At 34.0% G+C, this 23,522-nt stretch overlaps 1 protein-coding gene across 1 annotated transcript in view; it reads right to left on the bottom strand.

The window, feature by feature from the left end:
- Positions 1–12,413: 12,413 nt before the first annotated feature.
- LOC140152902 (dmX-like protein 2) overlaps positions 12,414–23,522 on the bottom strand; it is a 192,556-nt gene continuing 181,447 nt past the window's right edge. Inside the window, 1 exon segment of the mRNA XM_072175438.1 lies at positions 12,414–13,251. Coding sequence (XP_072031539.1) covers positions 13,063–13,251 — 189 coding nt within the window. The 3' untranslated portion in view covers positions 12,414–13,062.

The following is a 23,522-nucleotide window of genomic DNA, read 5'->3' as shown; positions in this document are numbered from 1 at the left end:
TTATCTACAGCTGCAGACACTAAATGAGATCCAGCTTATGGTCAAACTTAAGTATTTCAATAAACATGATATATCGGATTTGTTTACACTATATTTCTGTCCAATTTATTTGCAACATGCGATATAAAAATTGTGTATTTTTGAATAGTCACAGGTACTGTTAACAAATATGGTTAACAAGTTAGCATATAAGTGTCTCCTAAAAAGCAATTATTTTCTTCAACTGACTTGAATGAATGAATTCAACACTGAAAATTCTCATCCAAATCTATATGAGCTACCACTGAGCCTTAAATACATAGCTAAAGTTTGTTCGGTTTATATAAAGCAGAAATTATTCGGCTTTTGTTACTGTGTGCATCAATAAAGTCCCAACTCACGCTCGCGTAAATTCACATAAGCGTGAGCTAGTCACACATTACGCAACGTACACCTACAATCTTAAAAACAATTGTTCAAACACTTGTAAGGCCTTATTGGAAATGGTCCCCCTTCTACCCCTGTACAATGTTGGCATGCCCAATATGCTCATCCTCACCATATCTTCTCCCAACATTGTTTGGTGGGGAAGGGGAGGGGTATGCTTAAGATGAACATTAAGACAACACTACTATAATCCTTAGTTTCCAGTGACTCATATAACGTGCGCACTATACTAAGAAGAACATGGGAATTACAGTGGGTGTTCAAACACATTTTTTCTGGGATTGTAGCGTAAGCGCTGCTCCCAACGCCATTCTATATCAATACACAGTGTAATGAGTCTTATTTTTTCTGCCGTATCTACAAACTTTAGATGTGTATTTCAATATTTCCCTCAAGCACACAACCTATGAAGCACACACTCAAATATTACACCATTTCACACCAATCTGAACATTTGATAGCTTACCAAAGAGTAAAGCACTTTTCATTTTCTTTCACTGAAAGACAAATTGAGTTGACCTTTAGACATTCAAAAAGGCCGTGTTTGCCTTCTCTCCATCTATATGTACCCTTCTTGCTGTTGTAATGATGACAAATTTGACACAATCAAACAGCAAACGTCTTTATTGACACGATGTATGCCAGTGTGGCTAGGTAAGGAGGTATGGAGCCAACAAAGTCATTATCAAAATGATACATGATATTGATCTTAAACATCGAAAACGGTGCAGTGGAAATTGATATGCTCTAATTGACTGGCTTAATTGATGAATTTGTTTGTTGAAATGGTATGTTTATAGATGGCACAGGATACCTCAGGGATGTAGAAATTGAGTTCTACCTTAAGAGCAAAGTTTCTTTATATTCTCTTTCTCACCATCCTTTTTTCTTCCACTTGGCATCATTTCAATTTTGGTTATTTCTAGAAGCAATACTCCCTGCTGCCCCACTTTCTGCATCCCTGGGATACCTACAATGACACTTTTTTCTATTTGGCATTCATGAATTCTTTTGGCATTCATGACATTACTTCTCTAATGTTGATACTATTTCACTGTTGGCACAAAATGACACAGATTTCTGAACAATAACCAAAAGAAAATTATCTGGTTCTTGTTCTGTTCTACATATGAACGAAACTATCCATACTCAATACATTTTCCATTTAAAAACTAAGAGGCAGTGAAGTCAGACCATTCAGGTTAATAGTTTGGAGAGTAGGGGACTGTTTGCTTTCTTCAGCACTGGCTTCATAAGTAGCTCATGCAATATGTATTCTACCTATATTAAAGATGCATTATTGAAGAGCTGAGCGTGCTTTGTAGGGACACAGATCAGATTGCATGATACATTGGATTGTACTATACTTTAAAACAATATGAGAGAACCTTCAAAAGAAAATGAAAAAGAAAACTGACATTTGAAATTGTGTTTGCACACTATATATGATACATTTTATACAGTTACAATTACTTCACTTGGAACACACACTAACACATTAATTATTGCTCATTTACTTTAAAAACAAATATACCATGTTAATTTGCCCACAAAGAAACAATATTGCCATTATATGACCATTAATCTCCACAATAGAACTATACACTCTCAGTTTTCATATTTGAAGTATAGATAGAGTTATTTATGTTACAATACAAGGATGGTAATGTTATTCTCAACAATGTATTCCCATATATACCATTATGCCTTCAGTGGTTACATAATCACAATACAATTTTATTAATGTAAATCACACCATCAAAGTATGGTGGTGGTGGGATGGGGTGTGTATGTGGGGGTGTAGGAGTGGAATGTTACTTGCATCTTATAGTGAATCCAATATACCGCATCAACACCATGCATTGTGTTTGCTTTGTCTTGAGTCTGAACATTGGTCCTTTCCATGTTGTCAGTTTCTCAGCCTCTATCTATCTATATTCTAGAATATCTCAATAATTGTAATTTATATCAATTATAGTTTCTGGGTGGATTGCACAGCAAACAATGCCACAAAAAGGGTTTAGTATCTTCAGAGGCCCATCAATGAACCCGTCAATCAAATCTTGGACATACTAGTATATATATATATATATAGAAATAAAATTGAACTTGAGAAACCAAAAAACAGAAGTCAACAGCTTTGTTATGCAGAACCAAAGCTTGAAAAGACCAGCCAGGTTTCTTAAACCAAGCTGGTATACCTTGACCAATATATTTTGCAATTCAATTATTACTTACATATATTTCCTCGTCTTGTGTTTTACAAGTGATGTCTTCATTATATACATAATTGTCATTTTTGGAATTTAACAACCATATCCAAAGCATTTATACAAGACACTGCTATTTTTTCTTATCTCTTCTTTGATGTACAAACTTAAATATTTTAAGCAATATAATAACATAATATTATACACATATAGAATTTCCTTGATAAACATCTGAAATGAATAAGTACTCTTGGGCTTTGCATTCATATAGATATAGATTAGATTTCTTTGTATTTACACCTAATCAACAAAATCCAGACATATGTATGCAATATAACATAATATACAGAGGTATTTATACAATAATAAACACTTTTACACAAGAAAAATGAAGAGAAAGTATATTTTAAACATAGTAGCAGATAATAATATACACACATTGTATGGATATTACTAGGGATATCTGTCACATGTTCATCTTAACAAATCAAATCAAGTACTGATTTTATTGAATTCAATTCATGGTATCTTGTTATTTTATACATTGACTTCACATGAGAGGTGTAGCTTACATATTATAACAGTAAGAAGTAGAAAGTTGACTTTTGTATACATTTTGTAGTTATTGGTAATTTTTTTATGTGAATCTTATATAATGCTTGTAACAAAAGGAGCAAAACTCATTTGTCATTTATATGTGTAATACAAACTAAAACAAATGCTCTTCAATTGAACAAAAATGTATACATTTTCTGTAAATAATATATTTTCCCAACAATCTGGGGCTTTTTTTCACAAACAAGCACATGCTGTGGTAAGACATATTGTCTCAGGATGACAATATATATATCGAATACAAGTGCCATTGAAGCTAATATTTTGAAGTATGTAATATAGAAGTTAAGAATAATGCTGGTTAAATTTCCCAAAAATCAATAAACTATTCAACCTAGATCTTTATGAGATAAAACAATATTCCAAGTGGGTGAATATAAAATTTGAAATACCATAATATTAATCACAAAACTTTGTACCTGGCAGGAGCTTATCACACAATAGAGTCATCAAATTCTGAGCCTGCTTTACATTTTAAGAACAACAAAACAATCCTAAACATATCTGTACTCACTTATAAGTATTTTTCTCATAGAGCGTACATGTCAAACCAGGTGACTTGTAAGTATTTTTCTCATAGAGCATACATGTCAAACCAGGTGAAATGATGTAAGCCTAGATCACACATGACCAATAAGCTCTTTTGCCTCGGCTTAATATGTCAACAACTTTTTAGAGATGTCTTTATAAACAGACGATACTTGGTTATGGAAATACAGGTATATTTTGGATTTAGTGCCACTAACAGCTTTAAACAAGATTTTAGATTCATCTAAAAAATATTATAATATTTCTTTTTAACCTTTGATCTTTAGTCAAACTCTGCACATTGATTATTGTAACAGTAGTTGCTGTAGACAGAAAAGGTGCTTCGTAGTTTGTGGCATTTTGTGATTTTGTTTTCTTTAATAAACATATAACCAGGATTTTATTGTCCAAATTACATTGCTTTACACAAATCTTGAGGCTAATGTGAATGCAATGTGATTTTAATAAAACCACTAGAATTTGACAAACTTGCATGTGTTTTTCTTTGTTAAATATACATTGCTTTCTGCTACCAAATGAAGCTCAATTTATTTGCTGCATTCAATGTTTAGATGCCTCCAGCTTTTTTTTTTCACAACAAAAGCAATAAGTTTGCTATGTTTTAAGGCAAGTTGCCTGACACTGTACACATTCATGTGTTCATTGTGCTCCTAGCCAAGTCATTTCTTATTGGGTTGGACATTGGATTGACTTGGGAGTAACGAGATGTGTAGGTTGACAACTAATGTCTTCCTGTGATACTTGGAAATAATAGTCTTTCTCTGTACACAGGCACATGTTCATTGTGCTTCTTGCCAAGTCATTTCTTATTGGGATGGACATTGGATTGAGTTGAAATGTTACAAGAAGTGTAAGTTGACAACTAATGTCTTCCCATGATGATTTGAAAGAATAGTCTGTATACTTTTAAAACAAAACCAATTTTAACATTCAAATGTTTTGGCTACTGTAACAAATCCCTAATAGCGATACAGAAAAAAAGAGAAATTGGGCATGTTTTTAGGCCATGTAATGCATTGGAATGGCACCATCAAAAATCTACTCCTTTCAGCTATTTGTGCATGCATGCAATTTGCAACTATCTTCATACATAACCTCTTAAAACAATAAATGAAATTGACTTGTATTGATGGCTTTTTCATCTGAAAAGTATTGCACCATGGTAGTAGAGAACTTTATTTTCCCTTACAAAACAGGTTGTATGACCTTGGTGTCTGCCTATCCTGCCTGACACATCAGCTTTGTATCAATCACAGTTTGCGAGTCCTAAAGATAAAGTAATTCTGTTTTTCACCTTTAATATTTACTCTGATGTTGTTTGTTGTTATTGCATAGTACATATGCTCTGATAAAAGGATCAGTGGTCAAAGTGGTTAACTGAAGAGGCAGAATAAAAGCGATGTTTCTCCACAAGTCTGGGCGTTTGAATTGGTCAATGTTGACTGCTAGATTTGCGGAGTAATCAAGTTTTAATCAAGTTTTAAATGCCAAACAATATTTCAGGGCAGCCAAAGCTGAAAACATCACACAATTTTCATCAGCAGCTACACAGAATGGTCGACTGTAGATCCGTCAGATAACGCTTTTTCAATGGGAAATGAACTTTGCTGCTTTGATAATGTCATGATGAGGTTAGCATTTATTCCGTATTGAAAAGCGTGTTCCGACGGATCTGCACTTGACCAGCCTCTACATACAATCAAGAACACAAAAGATCAATCATCACTTCACTCAAATTTCCAAAAAGAATGGTCTGTAAATAGCAAATGAAATTGTTTCAAAGTATTCCATTTTTATAAGCCAATTCAGGAAATGAAGAACAATAATCCTCTCTCTCACAGTTCCAAAAACAATAGTGTGTAAACATCAAATGAAATACTTTCTAATCTCACTTGACAATTCAAAGTATTTTATTCCTAGAACATAGGTACACGACTTCTGTTTCTAGTTCTTGTAACTTTTATCCTCAGCATGCGAATATCAAAGGCAGTCAGGTGAACTTTAAGTTTGACTAAAATATGTCCAAACTTTCACCGAAACTGAAAAATACTTGACAAATATGTTAAAATGAGTACAAACTAAGTCTTGGCCCAGTGGTTCTTGCAAAATAAGAATTGACTTAGAAATTGCTGCTTTTCTTTTGTGTGCAATGGTAATATCTAAACCTAGACACAAATTGTTTTAAAATTACGAATAAAAAAATAAACCACTTAGTACCAAGAGATTCAATTCAACTTGGAAGTATCTGAGCACTTCAAATAATCCAGGGTAGTAATTATGACTGTCCTGGCTGGCTAGTAACAGAGCTCTCTATATATCCAATATCGCTAGCTAAGCTGACTGCAGGTTTACCTAACCAGCTATCTGGTAGCACAATTGGGTGACTTTTAATGATTTTAACAGTAATTTTGGACTACTTCCTAAAACTTAAAAACCACTGCTTAAGAGAATGCTTGGGTGACTTTTAATCATTTTCGGCAAATACTTGGTAGTTTCCTGTACCCTAGAATGCAATGCTTTTAGAGAAAAAATTGGGTGTCTTATTCGTGTTTTGACCCGGATTGCAAATTTGTGGCAACACTGGTTGACTACATGGCTAGGTAGCTCAGGATAGTCAGTTTCCCCCTGCTATTTTACACTTCAAAATCTTTTGCAAATCACTTTATCTTGTACCTGGATTGACTCAGGTAACTTAATCTCAGTCACTGGTGATTCTGGGTAAAACTGAAAACGTGTTGTATCTGTGAACGTCAAAATGAAAATTGGAAAAAAAAAAAATTACCTTGAATTTCTTTATCTAAAAAAATGAGAAATACGAGTACCAGCTTGATTTTCCCAAAAGGTTTAATTTCTATCAATATTATTTTGAAATGCCTTTCCAGCAATTTGCAAGAAAACGTGTGGCATATGTCAACATCAAAATAAAATTGGGTCAAATTCTTTAAAAACTAGAATTTATATTTCATATTTGATTGATCACACTATAGGGCCCATTAAGGTTGTCATATTTTGTTTTTAATTTGATTTTAGGATTAATCAGCCTGTTATAGTAGGTAGAGCTTTTTGTGTTGTGTCGTTCTGTTTTTTTTTTTACATGTTTCGTCCTGCCTTGGGAGGGTGCAACATCGGTTTCTCTGCCCTGGCTAAATATTGTTATTTTGCAATATTTAATTTATTACACCATTGTTTAAATCCTTCAACAACTGAACATGTTTTTTGGTATAAGCTGCATGCTGCATAGTGTTTCAGTTGGGTCAGTCCATGTCGAAACAGATTGAGTGTACACCCACCCTCTTGGATTTTGCTCTCCTTTGGCTCAGGGGTACCTTTCATGGATCCCTAGGTGAGGTCACAAGAAAAAAATTGAAATTCCATTTCGTTTGTGAATGGCGGGCAATCAAAGTTTGGCGACCTCGACCAAAATTGTGAATTTAAGGGTCCAAATGACAAAGTGCTCTCTTTGAGGGCACTTTCTTCTTAATTGAATCAGTTGTGATCCTCTTTTTGAATGTGGTCACTCACTGGCTGTGTCTGAAATACCTAATGCCAAAAAGATAGATTTGAATTTCGTTGGGATTTCAGAGGGGGTCAAAATCAGCACTTCGTACTGTTCAATCAAATTATCTTGATTTTGAAGGACCCATGATAATGTCACAGTGCACTTATAGGTCCTAATTATGTTCAGAATGGATTAACCATATGCCAATGTCTATGAGCAATTCAAAAAAAAGAGAAATTTCTAGACTCCTACAGAATTTTAGGCCACCCCTAAAGTGGTTCAGCCACAAATGGCACTTAAAGTCGGCAAATTTTGACCCCTAATAACTTTAGGTGTAGACCAGCTATGAATTTCTAGTCTTTTGCATCTGAAAGAATGTAGTTTAATGTTACTAGGAACATAAGATTTGTTTTGTATTTTTGTGTTTTAGTATTAAGTTGACGCTTTCAAAAATAGTCATTTTTGCCTAACATACCATGCATACAGGATACGGTACAAAATGCCAATTTTAGTATGATATTTTTATATATTTTTGATCACTTTATAGCCATTTGTATTATTTATCCTGATATTTCAAGTTGCTCTTGAGTCAAGTAATAAGAAAAAACTACTTTCTAATCCGCTGTATGGATTTTTAAGGGGTCAAAAATGCACTTCCTGGCAACGATGCACATGCAAAGTACAGGTTATGCGGGTCAAATTTTCAGAATGCTCCCAATTATGTCAAGTAATATATCAAATTACTCGTATGGTCATGTGGATTCCAAAAATGTATAGTTTATTATGTGTCAGACCTTTCAGGAGGGCGCTATGACGAAAAAATGTTCATAGGTCAACGACCTTTTGAAAGTATCAAAACACAAAAATACAAAACAAATCTTATGTTCCTAGTAACATAGGACTACATTCTTTCAGATGCACAAGACTAGAAATTCATATCTGGTGTACACCTAAAGTTATTAGGTGTCAAAATTTGCCGATTTTAAGCGCCATTTGTGGCTGAACCACTTTAGGGGGCCTAAAATTCTGTAGGGGTCTAGAAATTTCTCTTTTTGAATTGCTCATAGACATTGGCACATGGTTAGTCCATTCTGAACATAATTAGGACCTATAAGTGCACTGTGGCATTATCATGGGTCCTTCAAAATCAAAGATAATTTGATTGAACAGTATGAAGTGCTGATTTTGACCCCTCTGAAATCCCAACGAAATTCAAATCAATCTTTTTTGGCATTAGGCATTTCAGACACAGCCAGTGAGTGACCACATTCAAAAAAGAGGGTCACAACTGGTTTAATTAAGAAGAAAATGCCTCTCAAAGAGAGCGCTTTGTCATTTGGACACCTTAAATTCCCAATTTTGGTCAAGGTCGCCAAACTTAGATGGCCCGCCATTCGGAAACGAAATTGAATTTTAATTTTTTTCTTGTGACCTCACCTAGGGGTCCATGAAAGGTACCCCTGAGCCAAAGGAGAGCATAATCCAAGAGGGTGGGTGTACACTCAGTCTGTTTTGACATGGACTGAGTCAGTTGTGTTATCATGGAGCTCTAGTGAGAGAGTGCCCATTGAGGCCATCATAACCTACATTTTTAGCAATAAAAAGGCTAATTTCTTAAAATGCCCTTTGATCTTTCTCTGCAATTTTCAATGTATGCAGTATGAGCAAGTAGAAATATAATCAAGCAGTTGCTGTATCTGCTCTTCTCTGATAAAAAGAAATAATTTAATACCTCAATGATAATAAAGAAAATGTCCTTCATGATAATGAAACATAGGTACACCCACCATATGATACATTCACAAAGGGTTCAAATATGGTCAGGTGGCCCTAGAACACCCATCATATGCATGAACAAAGGATTATACAGTATACAATATTGTAAAACCCTGAACAATTCCATGATTACCGCAACTCTCTACAAAGCGTGAACTTAATATGTACGGAAGTAACAGCTATCGATCATCATCAGTTTATCCAATCTTATAGAAAATTTAGTTATTAATAGAAAAAAAATCAACCTTTATCGTGATCACCCACTCACTAACTGAACTCCTTAGAATTGGTTACTAAGTGCATACTCATGGGCTGCACTAATCTGTAGCTTTTGCTCAATTTTCTGCTCAATTTTTGAAAGCAAGGAATTGAAGGAGAAAAAATATCTATTTGTGCAGATATATATAGGAAGCTCCCACATTTATACGATCATACACAAAAGGTTTAATTTCTATCAATTTTATTTTGAAATGCCTTTCCAACAATTTGCAAGAAAATGTGCGAAATATGAAAAGTTCCACCATCCCATTTGCATCATGTAATTGCACATAGGAGTGGCCCTAATTCAAATGCCAGTTGACCTTATATAAAATCGTCATATTTCAATGTGAATTTTCCCTTATTATTTATGGATGATAATCATATTGTGTTCATATTTTGAATAATTCTAATGTTGAGTGATTTGCACAAAAAAAAATTTAAAAAAGGGTAATGACATGAATGATGATATTGAATCCTGCATTAAAAAAAGCTCGCTATTGTGTTCAGGACCCCCCCCCCCCAACAAAAATGAAAGTGTTACTTCTGTGTTAATAACAGTAATACCCATAAGAGAGTAGACACTGATTTTGAGTGCACCAACTCTGCATGATCATTGTCGTGTTGGCTGACATTTCAAGCATACTTGATGTGATCAAATTAATTTCAAATTTATGCTTGTCAAAATGAAGTGATACTTTTACTCGCATTTTGTCCACCTTTATGAGCAATGATCATTTCATCCATTGTCCCTAGCAAACATATTTCCGAATGTTATAAATAAATAAAAGAAAGTATATTATCCAGACTTGAGAACATCTTTATGGCAGTGGCTTCATAGAAGCAGTTAAAATATTAAAATCTTGAGATGAAATTAAGGAGATATGACTGTGTGAAAGTATATACTTTGAGAAGTGTACAATCATTCCCAGAACTGCTGGTTATCAGTCAACTGGAAAGAAGTTGGATTGACCATCATCACTCTGAGATGGCTCGGTCAGGTCAGTATCAATTATTAATTGGGCCATTCCAGTTGAAATCCATATACCCCCTATGGAAGACATGACCTAAATCTTCCACACAGGAGGTGTAGACTACAAATAGAGTCACCCATATAGGTGACCCCATTTGAAATTCACACTCCTTGTGTAGAAGACTAAGAACATGTCTTCCATAGAGGTGTATGGATTTCAACTGGAATAGTCTTTTGGTTTTAACAAGATAACATTCATCATAAATAATAGATTAATTAAAATGTGCAAATTTACAACTTATCTTAACCTCACCATGTTTTGATGCTGATAACACCAAAATGATTTATCCTATGGCATAATCCTACAGGTTAATGGGGAAAAATTTGACACAATCTGATCCATTCAGACCAGTATCGGAAAATTAATTTGAAAATGAAATTACTACCATCTTGCTCAGTATGTAAGCATACTGATGTTGAAATGCCAACGCCCCTGGCATACTTGGTTGCAAAGTTATAGACATTTATATACATCCATCGTTTTCTTCTTTTTGTTTGATTTTATTTATTATCGCCAACTTTGATGTGAATGGATCGGATCATGTCAACAATTATAAACTAAACAGGCCAAATGCCCAATTAATTTCACAATAACATAAGATTCACATGAAAACTGAACTCATTAGGAACAAACTTCTGCTATTCCCAGGTACAATATATCACTTCTATTTATCGTTTACAATTGACCTACAAGTAAAAAGCTGGTTTTAACGTTGCTAGGATATTTATACAAATTCTGTTTTGTGGTTAATGATGGCGGTGGCAGATGACGTTGATGAAGATTATGTGTGATGTCACACTTTTAGACAAGGTCACTATTGTGACATCATCTTATAGACTTCCTACATCTAGCTTTCAGATGGTGTATAAATAGCCACAGCTGAAGATACATATTATGGCTTTTTAAAATAACTTTTTTGAGAAAACAATATCGATTACACCACTATGCGCACAGTTCTAAAAAGCTACGCAAGGGGAAACAAACTACTATGATGAAATGGTATGTAAGATTGGGTGCCAGTACTAGTAGCAGAAGATCAATAGAAATTGCACAATTATTATATATCATATCTTTGGGAGTAGCACATACGGATATGAACAAGTGGGTGGATCCTTGATGCATGTTGAGATGTCAAAAATAATGATTGTCATTAACTGTGGCAATTTTGAAATATATGCAAAAAGAACGATTCTACAAAATTTTGATATTTTGGAAATAACTTCAAATGTCTACTTTAATAGAAACATGAATTGCTGAATATTAATGGCAAGTTTATAATCTATGCCCAATACAATTCACCTACTCAACGTTTTACCAATGTTCATTTCTTGCTAAATTTGCGAGCGATATCTGTCATTATGTGAATACACCCGATTTTCACACACGTCACTACGAAATACACCCAACGATGCCATAACTCTCAAACAGCCTTAAATTTTAGCTTGCATCTCTTAGCTTCATATATGATTATGTAATAGTTTTGCAGACCTAAAAAAAGAATACTCAGGTTTGAGAGTAGTACAGGCATAAATGATGTAAGTCTGGTCTTGCTTGTTGGCAAAACTATATGTCAAGAGTTTCTAATGCAACATGTACTACCAATTCAGCTTTGCCTCATGAATTTGAAGTAAACCATTACAAAAAATGCTCCCCTGAGCTATGAGATTTCATTGAGTATTGTTTCAACACATTCAATTTTTCTCGCTCTGATTGGTAGATCGGGATCAGGCTGCAACCTGAGGTCACAGACCCAACTTTTATCCTTTTTTAACACAAAAGAGAGCTGGCTCCTAGTTTCAATCTGTTTTGCTTCTTTGGTTATTACCAGCGTTCGAAATTTTGGTTGTCCGGTTGCCCGGGACAAGTAAAAAAGTTGCCGGACAACCAAAAATACTGATTCGGTTGTCCGCCGGACAACCATAAATCTAGCCAACAGTCACATTTGTAGGCCTACGGACAACCAAAAACTTAGACGGACAACCAGAAATTGTAATCTGGTTGTCTGTGGGACAACCATTTATTTATCCTAAATTCGAACACTGGTTATTACCCTAACCCTTTTCGTATCTAACCTATATGATAAGCTTTCTGCTAGTGGTTTGTTGTCAACGTAAACAATTTTTTAAATCAATAGGATATCACTTACAATGCAAATTATTGCATTTTGTAGCCTCCGACACCCACACATCATATTGGCAATTATATATTTGCCGCACCGCACCAACATGCCACAGCAGCTGAACGGCAGATCAGTCTCCGTTTTGGTGCACGTACTTAAAAAATAATAGGATGACCTTTAAAAACCCTTTCAATACAACACAGTCTATTATCTCTTATTTCAAGACTTTAAAAAAAGTAATGCGTAAAAATAAAAAAAGTTAGGGACAACTGATGAGGTTGTTTGTCATATGGTAAATATATCTCACCTTGACCATTTCCATTCAATAAAAACGTGCAAAAAATGCATAATACTTGGTAAACAACAGATTTACAAGGGTAGTTTGCAGATGTGGAGAAATTTATCATTGACAACATTGTCACCATCAGCTTTTTTTTAGATTCCCCTGTTTTTTTTACACTTTGAGGATCGCCTTGTATCCTATTAGGATTTTTCTGCTCTGCTCTAGTCTTCACTTGTTGCTGCCATCTTGCCACTTAGGTTACCTGGTTGCTATTGCGATTCCTTGCCATCCCCTTATAGAATGCTATCCCACTCTGGTAGAAGTCGCCACTTCATAGTTCCGTCGGCACCGCAGGAGTAAAGGTGATTAGAAGGCATGATGGCAAGCTGCAGAACGCCGCTGCCAGATTGACGGAAGAACGTTCCTCTTGAGTGTTGGCCGGGGAAGAAATGAAGTAGATTGTGAACGGACAGGCACCAAACCTGTAAGATAAAAACATAATGAAAAAGAAACGTAATTCAGTGTGATTATTTCCAATGAATATTCAGAATATTTTTATTTAGTATGGATGCTGTTTATTGCTCTATTGTAGCTCCCTCCTAAGTGCAACAAACACAGGCCTCCCCACAAAGGCATCAGCAATCTACTATTTCCACCTTACATTATCACCTGTTTTTGGCTAGACACAACACCATATCCAGGAGCAATTAACCTGTGCTAAAGGTTTTTTAGAGCGTGACCAAAACATCTGCTCTCTAAATATGACATGGTTCGTCTTTCACCTTTAAAGCATTGTGAAAATAACAACATTTATACAGTATGTAACCAAGTATACAACAACAAACATGTTCCCTAACCAAAGCATTACCATAGAACTATGAACAAATATAAATTGCAAGATGATTTCAACAAAAACTTTGAAAGGTAATAGCTAACACATTTAAGGGTCCAATTAGCTAAATAAATAAAGATTAACTTGGGATATTTCATGGCAGTGTCACTTCATTCATGTTTTAAAACAGTTTAGAAGTGTAAAGAAACTGTTTAAAATCTCTTCATAATGGCCGGTCAGTTAAGGACAACCAAAACGACTTTTTTAGGCCTTTAATCCCATCGCTTGAATAATTCCATCACAATTGGTGGCTGTCAATCATTTGGACTATATTGGCATTTCCACTGAATATTATACCTGTCGCATATAGCAAGCATCTCTTTAAAATTTAAAAGAACGTAAACTGACTGGTACTGAAAACGGGTATTTCACTATCTAGCATATAGAAAGCTTTAACTTAGAGCTGTCACTGACTTATTTTTGTCCCTACCATATTTCAAATCACAATTTATATTTTTACATGCGTTTATTGTTACAGAACTTCAAGCATATTATTGCAAATTTCTTGTGGAAAATCAGCATACTTTAAATGTTTGAAGCTTATTTAAAAAAAGTACCCATCCACTTATTTTTAATTTATTTGCCAACAGAAATTTTGATTACTTTATACATACATGTAAACATCTCAATAAAGAAAAAAACAAACATTTAAAATCAATCTGATCATCAAGCTATTATGTTCAAACATCATCTTTGACAAACTATATTCATGCAAGCTCTTCAAAGATCATTGTTTCCATTCCTTGTGGACAAGAATACCACAATAACATACACCGCTTTGACCAAAAAAAAGCACTGTAAGATCCCAGTGGATTTTACAGCAGATCCAATGTTGATGTCACATAGCCTGTGATGGCCATGTTTACATTGTGTTCCTTGTCATCTAAACAGGATATGAAATGTCGCATGTTATTTGCTAAATTTGCCTAGTATCTTATCTATCACATTCATCACAAAATCATGTACAAACACAGAGACATTTGCCAGTTTGTTTTCCACGTTTCAATATTGGCGTTCCTGAAATAGAAGCCATCAATTGAATGTAGGTTAACCTGTTTGCTGATTATCCATAGTTCCACAAAAACTTGCTCATCGACTGAAATGCATACTTGCTATATATATGTTCACAACAAAAGTGCTGTTTCAGCAAGATTTTAAGAACTGCCATCATTATAAGAGATTAGTATAAGGGTTGGGTTTTAGAGCTAGGATTTGGGTTGGGTTAGGATTAAGATATTAGGGTTGGGATTAGGATTTTACAAAAGTTGCTTGTTTGTTTTCTCCATGCCCACCTATGGTTTAATCTTTTGTTTTTATGCATCATTATTATCCAACATAATCATGAATCTTTGATCACAAAGCCTCCACTTATTTCACTGACTAATTCAGCTCTACTAATCCTGAGGGTACTCAAATTTGGTTTGGGTAGGAATGTGCAACTAAGAATTTGAAAGTGAGCCCATCCATATGGTCATGTTTTTTATACTGGGCACCTATAAAGGGTGGCTCTGTTGCATTCTTACTCATCAAGACGTGTTTACATGCATGTAGTTTATTTATTTGACATTTATTATGAGCTTGTCTACTACTATTTTGTTCCTTAGACATTGGCCTTTCAATTTCTTAAACAAAAATTTATGATTTTCATTTGTACTAATTACTGTAACTCGTTAAGTCTAATTAGTCAGGGGTGGCTCATGTGGTGGAGGATCATGTGATGGAGGATCACAATGCAATACAATGGTGATTTATACACTATTGTCTCAATAAACATTATTGATGGATTTCTACTTGTTTCTATACTTGATCTCGGCTAAATGATATCATGTTTAGCATTCATTGCCTCAGTATTTGTTAATTAGACAATTAAAAATTACTAATTACTTGTTGCTACACTAAAAAAGTTCATTGACCTATGCATTTGAATAGGGATTTAATGTAGGGAACATTCAAAATGGTGCTACGGGCAAACAAAACATGATAAAAGGCTCAAATTTCTTCAACAGACCTTGGTTGTGATCCTCTTTACTTAAGTAAAATAAAAACTAGTAAAACATACAAGATTTGCGACAAATCTGAAAGAGCGCCCTCACGCTCAATTTTGATCCAAAAAGTCAATTTTTACGAAAACGCTTTCTCTTTTAACTTTCAAAACTGGATTGTTGAGCTTATTTTACATCTAGTTACATACCTCAATCATAAAAATTTGCTTCTCCAGTGCCAAATAAGGGGTGTTTTGAAGAAATTTATATAAATATAGATAGATTTTTGACAACCCTGCATCTACATAATTGAAGTACTTGACCGTCATAAGTTCCATATGACTGGGTGGGCAATTAAGTTAGCTATATTAAACATTTGTCAAATTTTTACATTATCAATGTACGTCGGGGGGTGACACCCTAACTGAATTTATATTTTCATCCTAATTTTTGCTTGTTACACCCTGTATATTTTATGGGTCCCCTGTATAATGACTCTTATTGTATCGTTTCTGAAATCATCTGAGTATATGCTCTCAGAATATATATACTTTAATTGGGTTCTAATGTCAACTTTTGAAGTTATAGTACCAAACCTGTAAAAGCATGTGATTCGCTTGAAAAATACACATGCAACACAATTGGTGCCCAACATAAAAAACATGACCATATACCAATTTTCCAAGGAATTTGTACCCATCATTTAATGCTGTAAGTTTTTACGACTTTTCACAAAATATTTGGCAAATTTGGAAATTTTGGCTAATTTTGGGGGGAAATTTTGAAAAAAGTTATCCATCCGTGCAGCAAAATTGGTCATTGATACACCAAATGGCCGAAAAATACAGCCCATGTTTGCAACACATACCTATGGTCATTCGTACCGAGTACCTCTGGGCAACTAAATGAACATTAACTGTTGTTGGACTTTGGTCTTTCATTTGTTACAATAAAATCTGTACAAAAGTACCAAAATTTGCCTGTAGTTTAGTCACTCACTGAATGCTTTTAGGCGGTAACCAAGCACCATCTTATTTAGCACAATCTTCCAATGTTGACATTGACTGAAAGCCACCACTTATACACCCATCAATTTCCCATTCAACATTACATCATGCATCTATGAGTGAACTTTCAAATTGCTATCTATCTCTCTTGACTTTTTTTAAATACAATTCAAACATTTCTTTTAATGGATAGTATGCCAAACTTTTATCCAGCAAACATGGGGTGCTAAAAAATTTAAACAAATATTCCTGCATTGGAATTCGGGGAAGTGTCACCACAGGAAGTTTGAATGAAGATAGATGTCATCCGCCTTTCTCAAATTTCCAGAGAAATCACACAATGTGTTTCTCGGTAGTCATTCAAGTTTTATATTGTATTTGGTTACTCAAATTCCACACCCATTCTTTTGCACTTCTTTATTTAGCCTTTTGTTAGCTTTAAACAATGAAAATGTGAGAGAATGTTTATTTTGTATTAACAAATAAGAAACTATTATAATTGAAGATCCTGGTTCTAAACAGGTTTGAAATTTTACCCTATTTTGGTCCTAAACACTTCTTCTGGCTAAAAAGGAAGCTGCACGGGGCAATTATTGCTTTATTTTTTCTTTGATTAGGATTGTTATGGGGGATGTCACCCCATGTGGAAAAATTAGGGGGGGTGCCAAGCCCCCCACACACCGCCTATGTAGTTTACTAATAAGACCTTGTCCTTTTAAATTATAAAATTTGTGCTTTGAATCATAAAATATCTGTTTGAAACAAGTGCAATGGTAATTTTGCAAAATGCACAGATTACTTACTCTTATCAAATAGACATACATCTAGACATGGATCAGCAAATATGTTACGGACAAGCATAATATCGCTCACCTCAAATTCTAAAACCAAGATTAAATTGATTCAAATTGTTGCATTTCTTTGCCAGCAAAATGAAAAGCAACTGAAAACCCAGTCTATTTTGAAGTACTGTACTGACAAAATCTGGATAATGTTGCAGCATTGGATTGAATTCACACAAAACCAACACTCTGAATGCTCTTAACGTGAGAAGTAACTCTCTACAGTACCGATCTGATAAGGATTGTAACGCAGAGATAACAAACTCTAGCACTCTTTGCCGGCCGGCCATATTTCTACTCATATTTGTACCCATCACTCATATTATCCACATTTGTCATATGCTATACTCAGATTGAGTCTACATTAGCAACATTAACTTACTTTAAAATGTTCACAAAATAAGGATGCAGTTAGTATATAATTATGCAAGTAAAATATACAGATTGACACCTGTGTGGTGGAGAAAGGACGAAAGGACTGATATCTTCCAGTCAGGGTAGGGGAGGGGTGGGTACTTGATAGGTATTGTACACATAATATGCACGATCTAAAAAAGTAGGCAAGTAACACTTTTAGGGGTTTTAAAATAATGCTGATATTCAGGGGAAAGGGTAGTTTTTCTGATCATGGGCAACTTGTTTAGGGTAGTTTTTCAAACATTTCGCAAAAAATTTAATCCAAAAGGTTAATTTTGGAGCCTAAAACGGACAGTGAACTGTTCATATTTAGTGGTTATGTTTGCAAGAAGAGTTTTATTTTGTGTCATGCATGTGTAAACTATCACTCTTGTGTAGCTGTGCCCCACCCTTTATAGAGGTTAATAACAACTTTACTCCATGAGTGATACATGTGGACAATATCTCATATTATTATGTAAAATATTTGGGCTTTTCTACACATTTTTAATAATGCATAGTAATACTATGCAAGATTTTCTGATACTGAACAGCCATGCAAAATTTTGCACTGGCCCACACAACTTGTACTTTGTATCCATGCGCATGGAGAGATCAAAGCAAGCATAATTAATTGAGTTACGCAATTTGTTATGTACCTACCGCCCGCAAACATGATGAAAATGAATAATAATTATATTGGATGGCTTATTTTTGTGTGATTCGGCTTGGTTCGTATTTTCATGACGGATGCGGTATATTCTTGTATCACTTAAGGGGGTACTACACCCATTGATTTTTTTTTGCATTTTTTGCATTTTGTGAAGAAATTACAAAAAAAATTGGACAAAATGGTATGCAAAATGAAGGGGCAAATCTTCTCGTTTTATTGGTGGCATCGGTATCAACGTAGCTTACATGCTTTTAAAAGTAGAAGCCAAAAGGTGGTACATCACTGATGATTTAAATTCACTTCATTTTGGAAAGCTTACTATCAACGGATTTCGTTAAAATTTTGGATATGTGTTGCTAACACGTTAGGGAAATAAAGTTGATATGTAAAATGGGAATAAGTGGTTCCTGATTTCTTTTATGACTTCATGAACTTGGTGCTCCACAACTATCAAAAAAGGAACTGGTTAAAATGCTTCTATTTTCAATGTTGAGCTATATTTTGTATTTTTAACTTTCAACATTATTTCACTGAAACATAATTAAGCCCCAGGTAACAGGTTACCACAACCATACTGCAGCAATGTTGAAAAAAAATTTATTTCTTGTCACCTATACCACCATATTGGGTAGTTTTCCGTAAGCTTAACTTTTGTGATTTTGGTAACTATTTTATATTTATTTGTGAAATCCATGTCAACTAGGCATTCTAAATTGTACTCACCATTTACATCCCAAGGTATATTAGTATATCCACCTTGCACTTCTCGATATATATCCAGTTAAAGACAGAATATCAAAATTATTCCTCATTATGATATCACAGACTCTTACATGTGTATTCAAAATTGATGCTTAAATTTGACCTGAAGTCCTGAACCAATTGACCTATAACCTGACATACGGTGACCTAATAGCCTTTTCTTCTCCTAACAACACATTATATAATTAAATTGACTAATGACTATTCATCCATTGTGTAAGTGTTTATTTAATTTATTCAGTGTTATATATTTTGCATGCACCACTATAGATTTTCTATAGAGAGTATAACAAAGGATTTAATGTATTCTATTCATGTACCCTACTTGAACATGTTGAAAAGAATAAATTATAGTTTGTTATGAAACACAGATCTGAGTTACTAGGATACACAGTAAACAAAAAATATATAGGGCTAAAATGACTTACTACAATGTGTAAAAGCATTTTTTTCTTATTTTTTTTATTTTTTTTTTATTTCACATGATCCGTGCATATATCGCCTAGCTATAAATGAAAAATATTTTTTAGACCAATCAAACCAATATATGGGTGTAGTATGCCCTTAAAGCCATCCAACATTATATAATTAAGAAATAAAGGATAATGCTGCACCCTTTATTTCTATTCAATTACCACAAAATAATGCAATTTAAAGAGATGTTGTTTACATCAGGGTGAAGTGCGTATTGTGGAAATATCTTATGTGTAATCAAGTGTAATGCTTTGAATAGAATGTGTTATGGCGCTTATACTGCATCACTCTTTACTGTGCGCTGTTATGTAAGAATATAAAGTGCCCTGGCAACGTTATTGTGATTTCAGGTTTTTCATGTGACACACTTCAACAAATCATAGTGCACAATTTTCAAAACCTGGTCGTAGAGGTAATAGAATTATCTATATATAGACTATGAGGCATGAGCATTTATCTTTCACTTCTGTAGTCTACTCTTGGGAACTACATGAAAACATAACAAATCAAGAGAAAAGATATGTCTGAATTAATATCCAAAAAGTTCCCACGTTTTACTTGGGACATTTAGGAGTTATTTGGGGTTAAAATGTGTTTTTTAGTGATTTTTTCCATTTTGCCCAAAATGTCAAATATTAAAATAGCTGTAACTTTAAAAATAAATTGAGTAGAAATTGTATTTCTATTGTAGATGTTACATGTCACATGGATGTATAATACTGGTGAATAAAAATGTCACCGCACAACTCTAAAATATAAAAATATGGCAAAAATCATATTTTTGTGCTATTTTGGCCATTTTTGACCTAAAAATGTAATTTTTGCATGGAAAAAAAATAAATATATATTTTATTGATTTAAAAAATATGTCATTATATCAACCTAGTTATTCTGAACAAAAAAGTTAATGATGGTGAATGGCTGTGAGCTATAGTTTTTGATCTACGGCCCTTTCAAATTCACATATGGACTAAAATAGCATGTTTTTATCAATTTTTCCAATATTAGGCTGAAAATGGTACTTTTTTGTAATTTTAACAAAATTTTCAGTGTTTGTAAAGTGGGAACTTCACATATATTATGGACATATTATAGTACTTTCATTTTAAGCTATTTGTAGATCCACTGGTAGCTCGGTTTCCATGGCAGTAGCAATTATATTGGTCAATTTTACTAATTTCAATGCAGCAAAATCATTTTAGTCATCATTTTACTGCATTGAAAGTAGATAAAATTGCTGCTACCCCGGTAGTGGGCATACTAGTGGATCTTGAAATAGCTTAACATTAAAGTGCAATTACATGTCCATATTATTAAGTGAAGTTCCCACTTTCCAAAAACTAACACGTTGGTTAAAATGGCCATAAAGGACCATTTTTGGCGTAATATTGGAAATATTGAACAAAAATGTGCTATTTTAGTCCATATGTGAATTTGAAAGGGCCATAGATCAAAAACTATAGGTCACAGACATTCACCATCATTAACTTTTTTGTTCAGAACAACTAGGTTGACATAATGACATATTTTTTAAATCAATAAAATATATATATTTTTTTTTTCCATGCAAAAATTACATTTTTAGCTCAAAATGGCCAAAATAGCACAAAAAATATGGTTTTTGCCATTTTGTATATTTTAGAGTTGTGCTGTGACATTTTTATTCATCAGTGTTGGAAATCCATGTGACATGAAACTACTACAATAGAAATGAAATTTCTACTCAATTTATTTTGAAAGTTACAGCTATTTTAATATTTGATATTTTTGGGTAAAAATGGAAAAAAATCACGAAAAACCCATTTTTAACCCTAAATAACTCCTTAATGTCCCAAGTAAAACGTGGGAACTTTTTGAATATCAATTCAGACATATCTTTACTGTTGATTTGTTGTGTTTTCATGTAGTTCCCAAGAGTAGACTACAAAAGTGGAAAACCAAGGGCCGTAGAGATGCATGCCCCATAGTCTAATATACATGTACTACCTATCAAAAACAAGCAATTGTACTGTAATGTCTTCCAAATTTGTACTAATCGTAGTGTAGGTTATTTACATGTGTGTGTGCTACTGCATTACCTTTGGTATTTACACATTGTGTCCTTTGTGTTCAAATACAAATATAATAAAATGTATCGGGCCATGGTAGAACCTTCCTCTTGGGTATATCTCTGCATCCTCTGCTTTATTTATTACTTTATGATTGTTTAACAAAAAATCTTGACAATTTGATGGTTTGAAATGGATACACATACTTCATAGGACTTACTCAAAGATGTATAAGTAATCATCAAGGGCACGGCATTTCATTTGAAGATCATACAATAGCATGAATAGTGGTTTATGCAATGTGAAAAAAACATTTAGGAAAGATTGCATGTATTGCACTGATTATACTTTAAAAAAAATTAAAAATAATATAATTAAATTATAAAGCAAGCGTGATTTGACATTTCTGTAAACAGTGGCCAGGTCAACAATTCCAGTGGTTGTATACCATTAAAAATCCGAACATTTTAAGTACATTGTAAACACTTAGTTTGTACATTTTATTATATTTTCAAAGTTTAAATAGTGATCTATACAAGATTTCTCAGGCTTTACTTAACTATATTTCTGGATAGTTTATACAACAAGCGAACCAAGCACACAAACATAAATAAGTTCTCTGCATGGACTATGATATCATATCATCCCTGAAAATAATGTATGTGCTTCTTTCTGGACAATGATATACTGTCAGATTATAACAGCACAAGAGATATAAAACCTGTATCACAATATCCCAAATGACTCCATGTCTGGCTCCCCAACTCATGAGAGAAAAACATTAAAACATTGAACTTGTTATTGACATGAAAGGCAATTTTGTATGGTCTGAAAGCATATACTGGATGTAATATAAACCATACACCAGGAAAACCAATTATTGCAATTATATACAATGTGGAATACATAGATTTATTTTAGTTCTGCAGACTTGGTTATGAAAATAGACAATTTATTGACAAAATATGAAAGTGAGATACCAGAAAACATAGCGCTTTATCTCACCATACTCACCATCTTCCTCAATAGCTTGATCCCCTAATTATTGGGCTATTCCAGTTGAAAGCCATACACCCCTATGGAAAACATGACCTTAATCTCCCACACAGGGGAGTGGATTTCAAATGGGGTCACCCAATCAGGTAACCCCATTTGAAACTAACACTCCCTATGTGGAAGATCAATCATGTCTTTCAATGGACTTCAACTGGATTAGCCAATTTACTCTTATCATTCTCCATAAAAATCACTCTCTTTCTCTTGCTTTTTCCTTTCACCTTCTACGTTGCTCTTTCATTCTTCTTTTTCACTTTCACCCTTTCTCTTAATCTTATTCTTGCTCAGATACAGCAGTCAATCAATGTATACTGAACACTTTGCATCAACACATTTCATACCCATATTTTTGATGTTTGACCCTCAAATGGGTCTTCCTAATACTCTGCAAAAGGTAGGTAACTTTTCACTCACTGTGCATTTCGTTAAGAGAACAGAAGTTCAGAACTTTTTTGTGACCTTACATCTTACTTTAGGCGTGCTTTTAAGTTGGATTCTGATCATGCACGTTGCACTGTATTGTATATTACTAGTACAGTTTAAGTGACTCCGGCTGGCAAAATGTGGCCTCGTACTGTTTCTACTGCAAATGTCGCCCTATATCATCCACTATTAATCACC

This window comes from Amphiura filiformis, chromosome 5, assembly GCF_039555335.1.
Source record: "Amphiura filiformis chromosome 5, Afil_fr2py, whole genome shotgun sequence".
NCBI classification, from domain to species: Eukaryota; Metazoa; Echinodermata; class Ophiuroidea; order Amphilepidida; family Amphiuridae; genus Amphiura; species Amphiura filiformis.
This window is presented reverse-complemented; position numbering and strand designations above follow the sequence as displayed.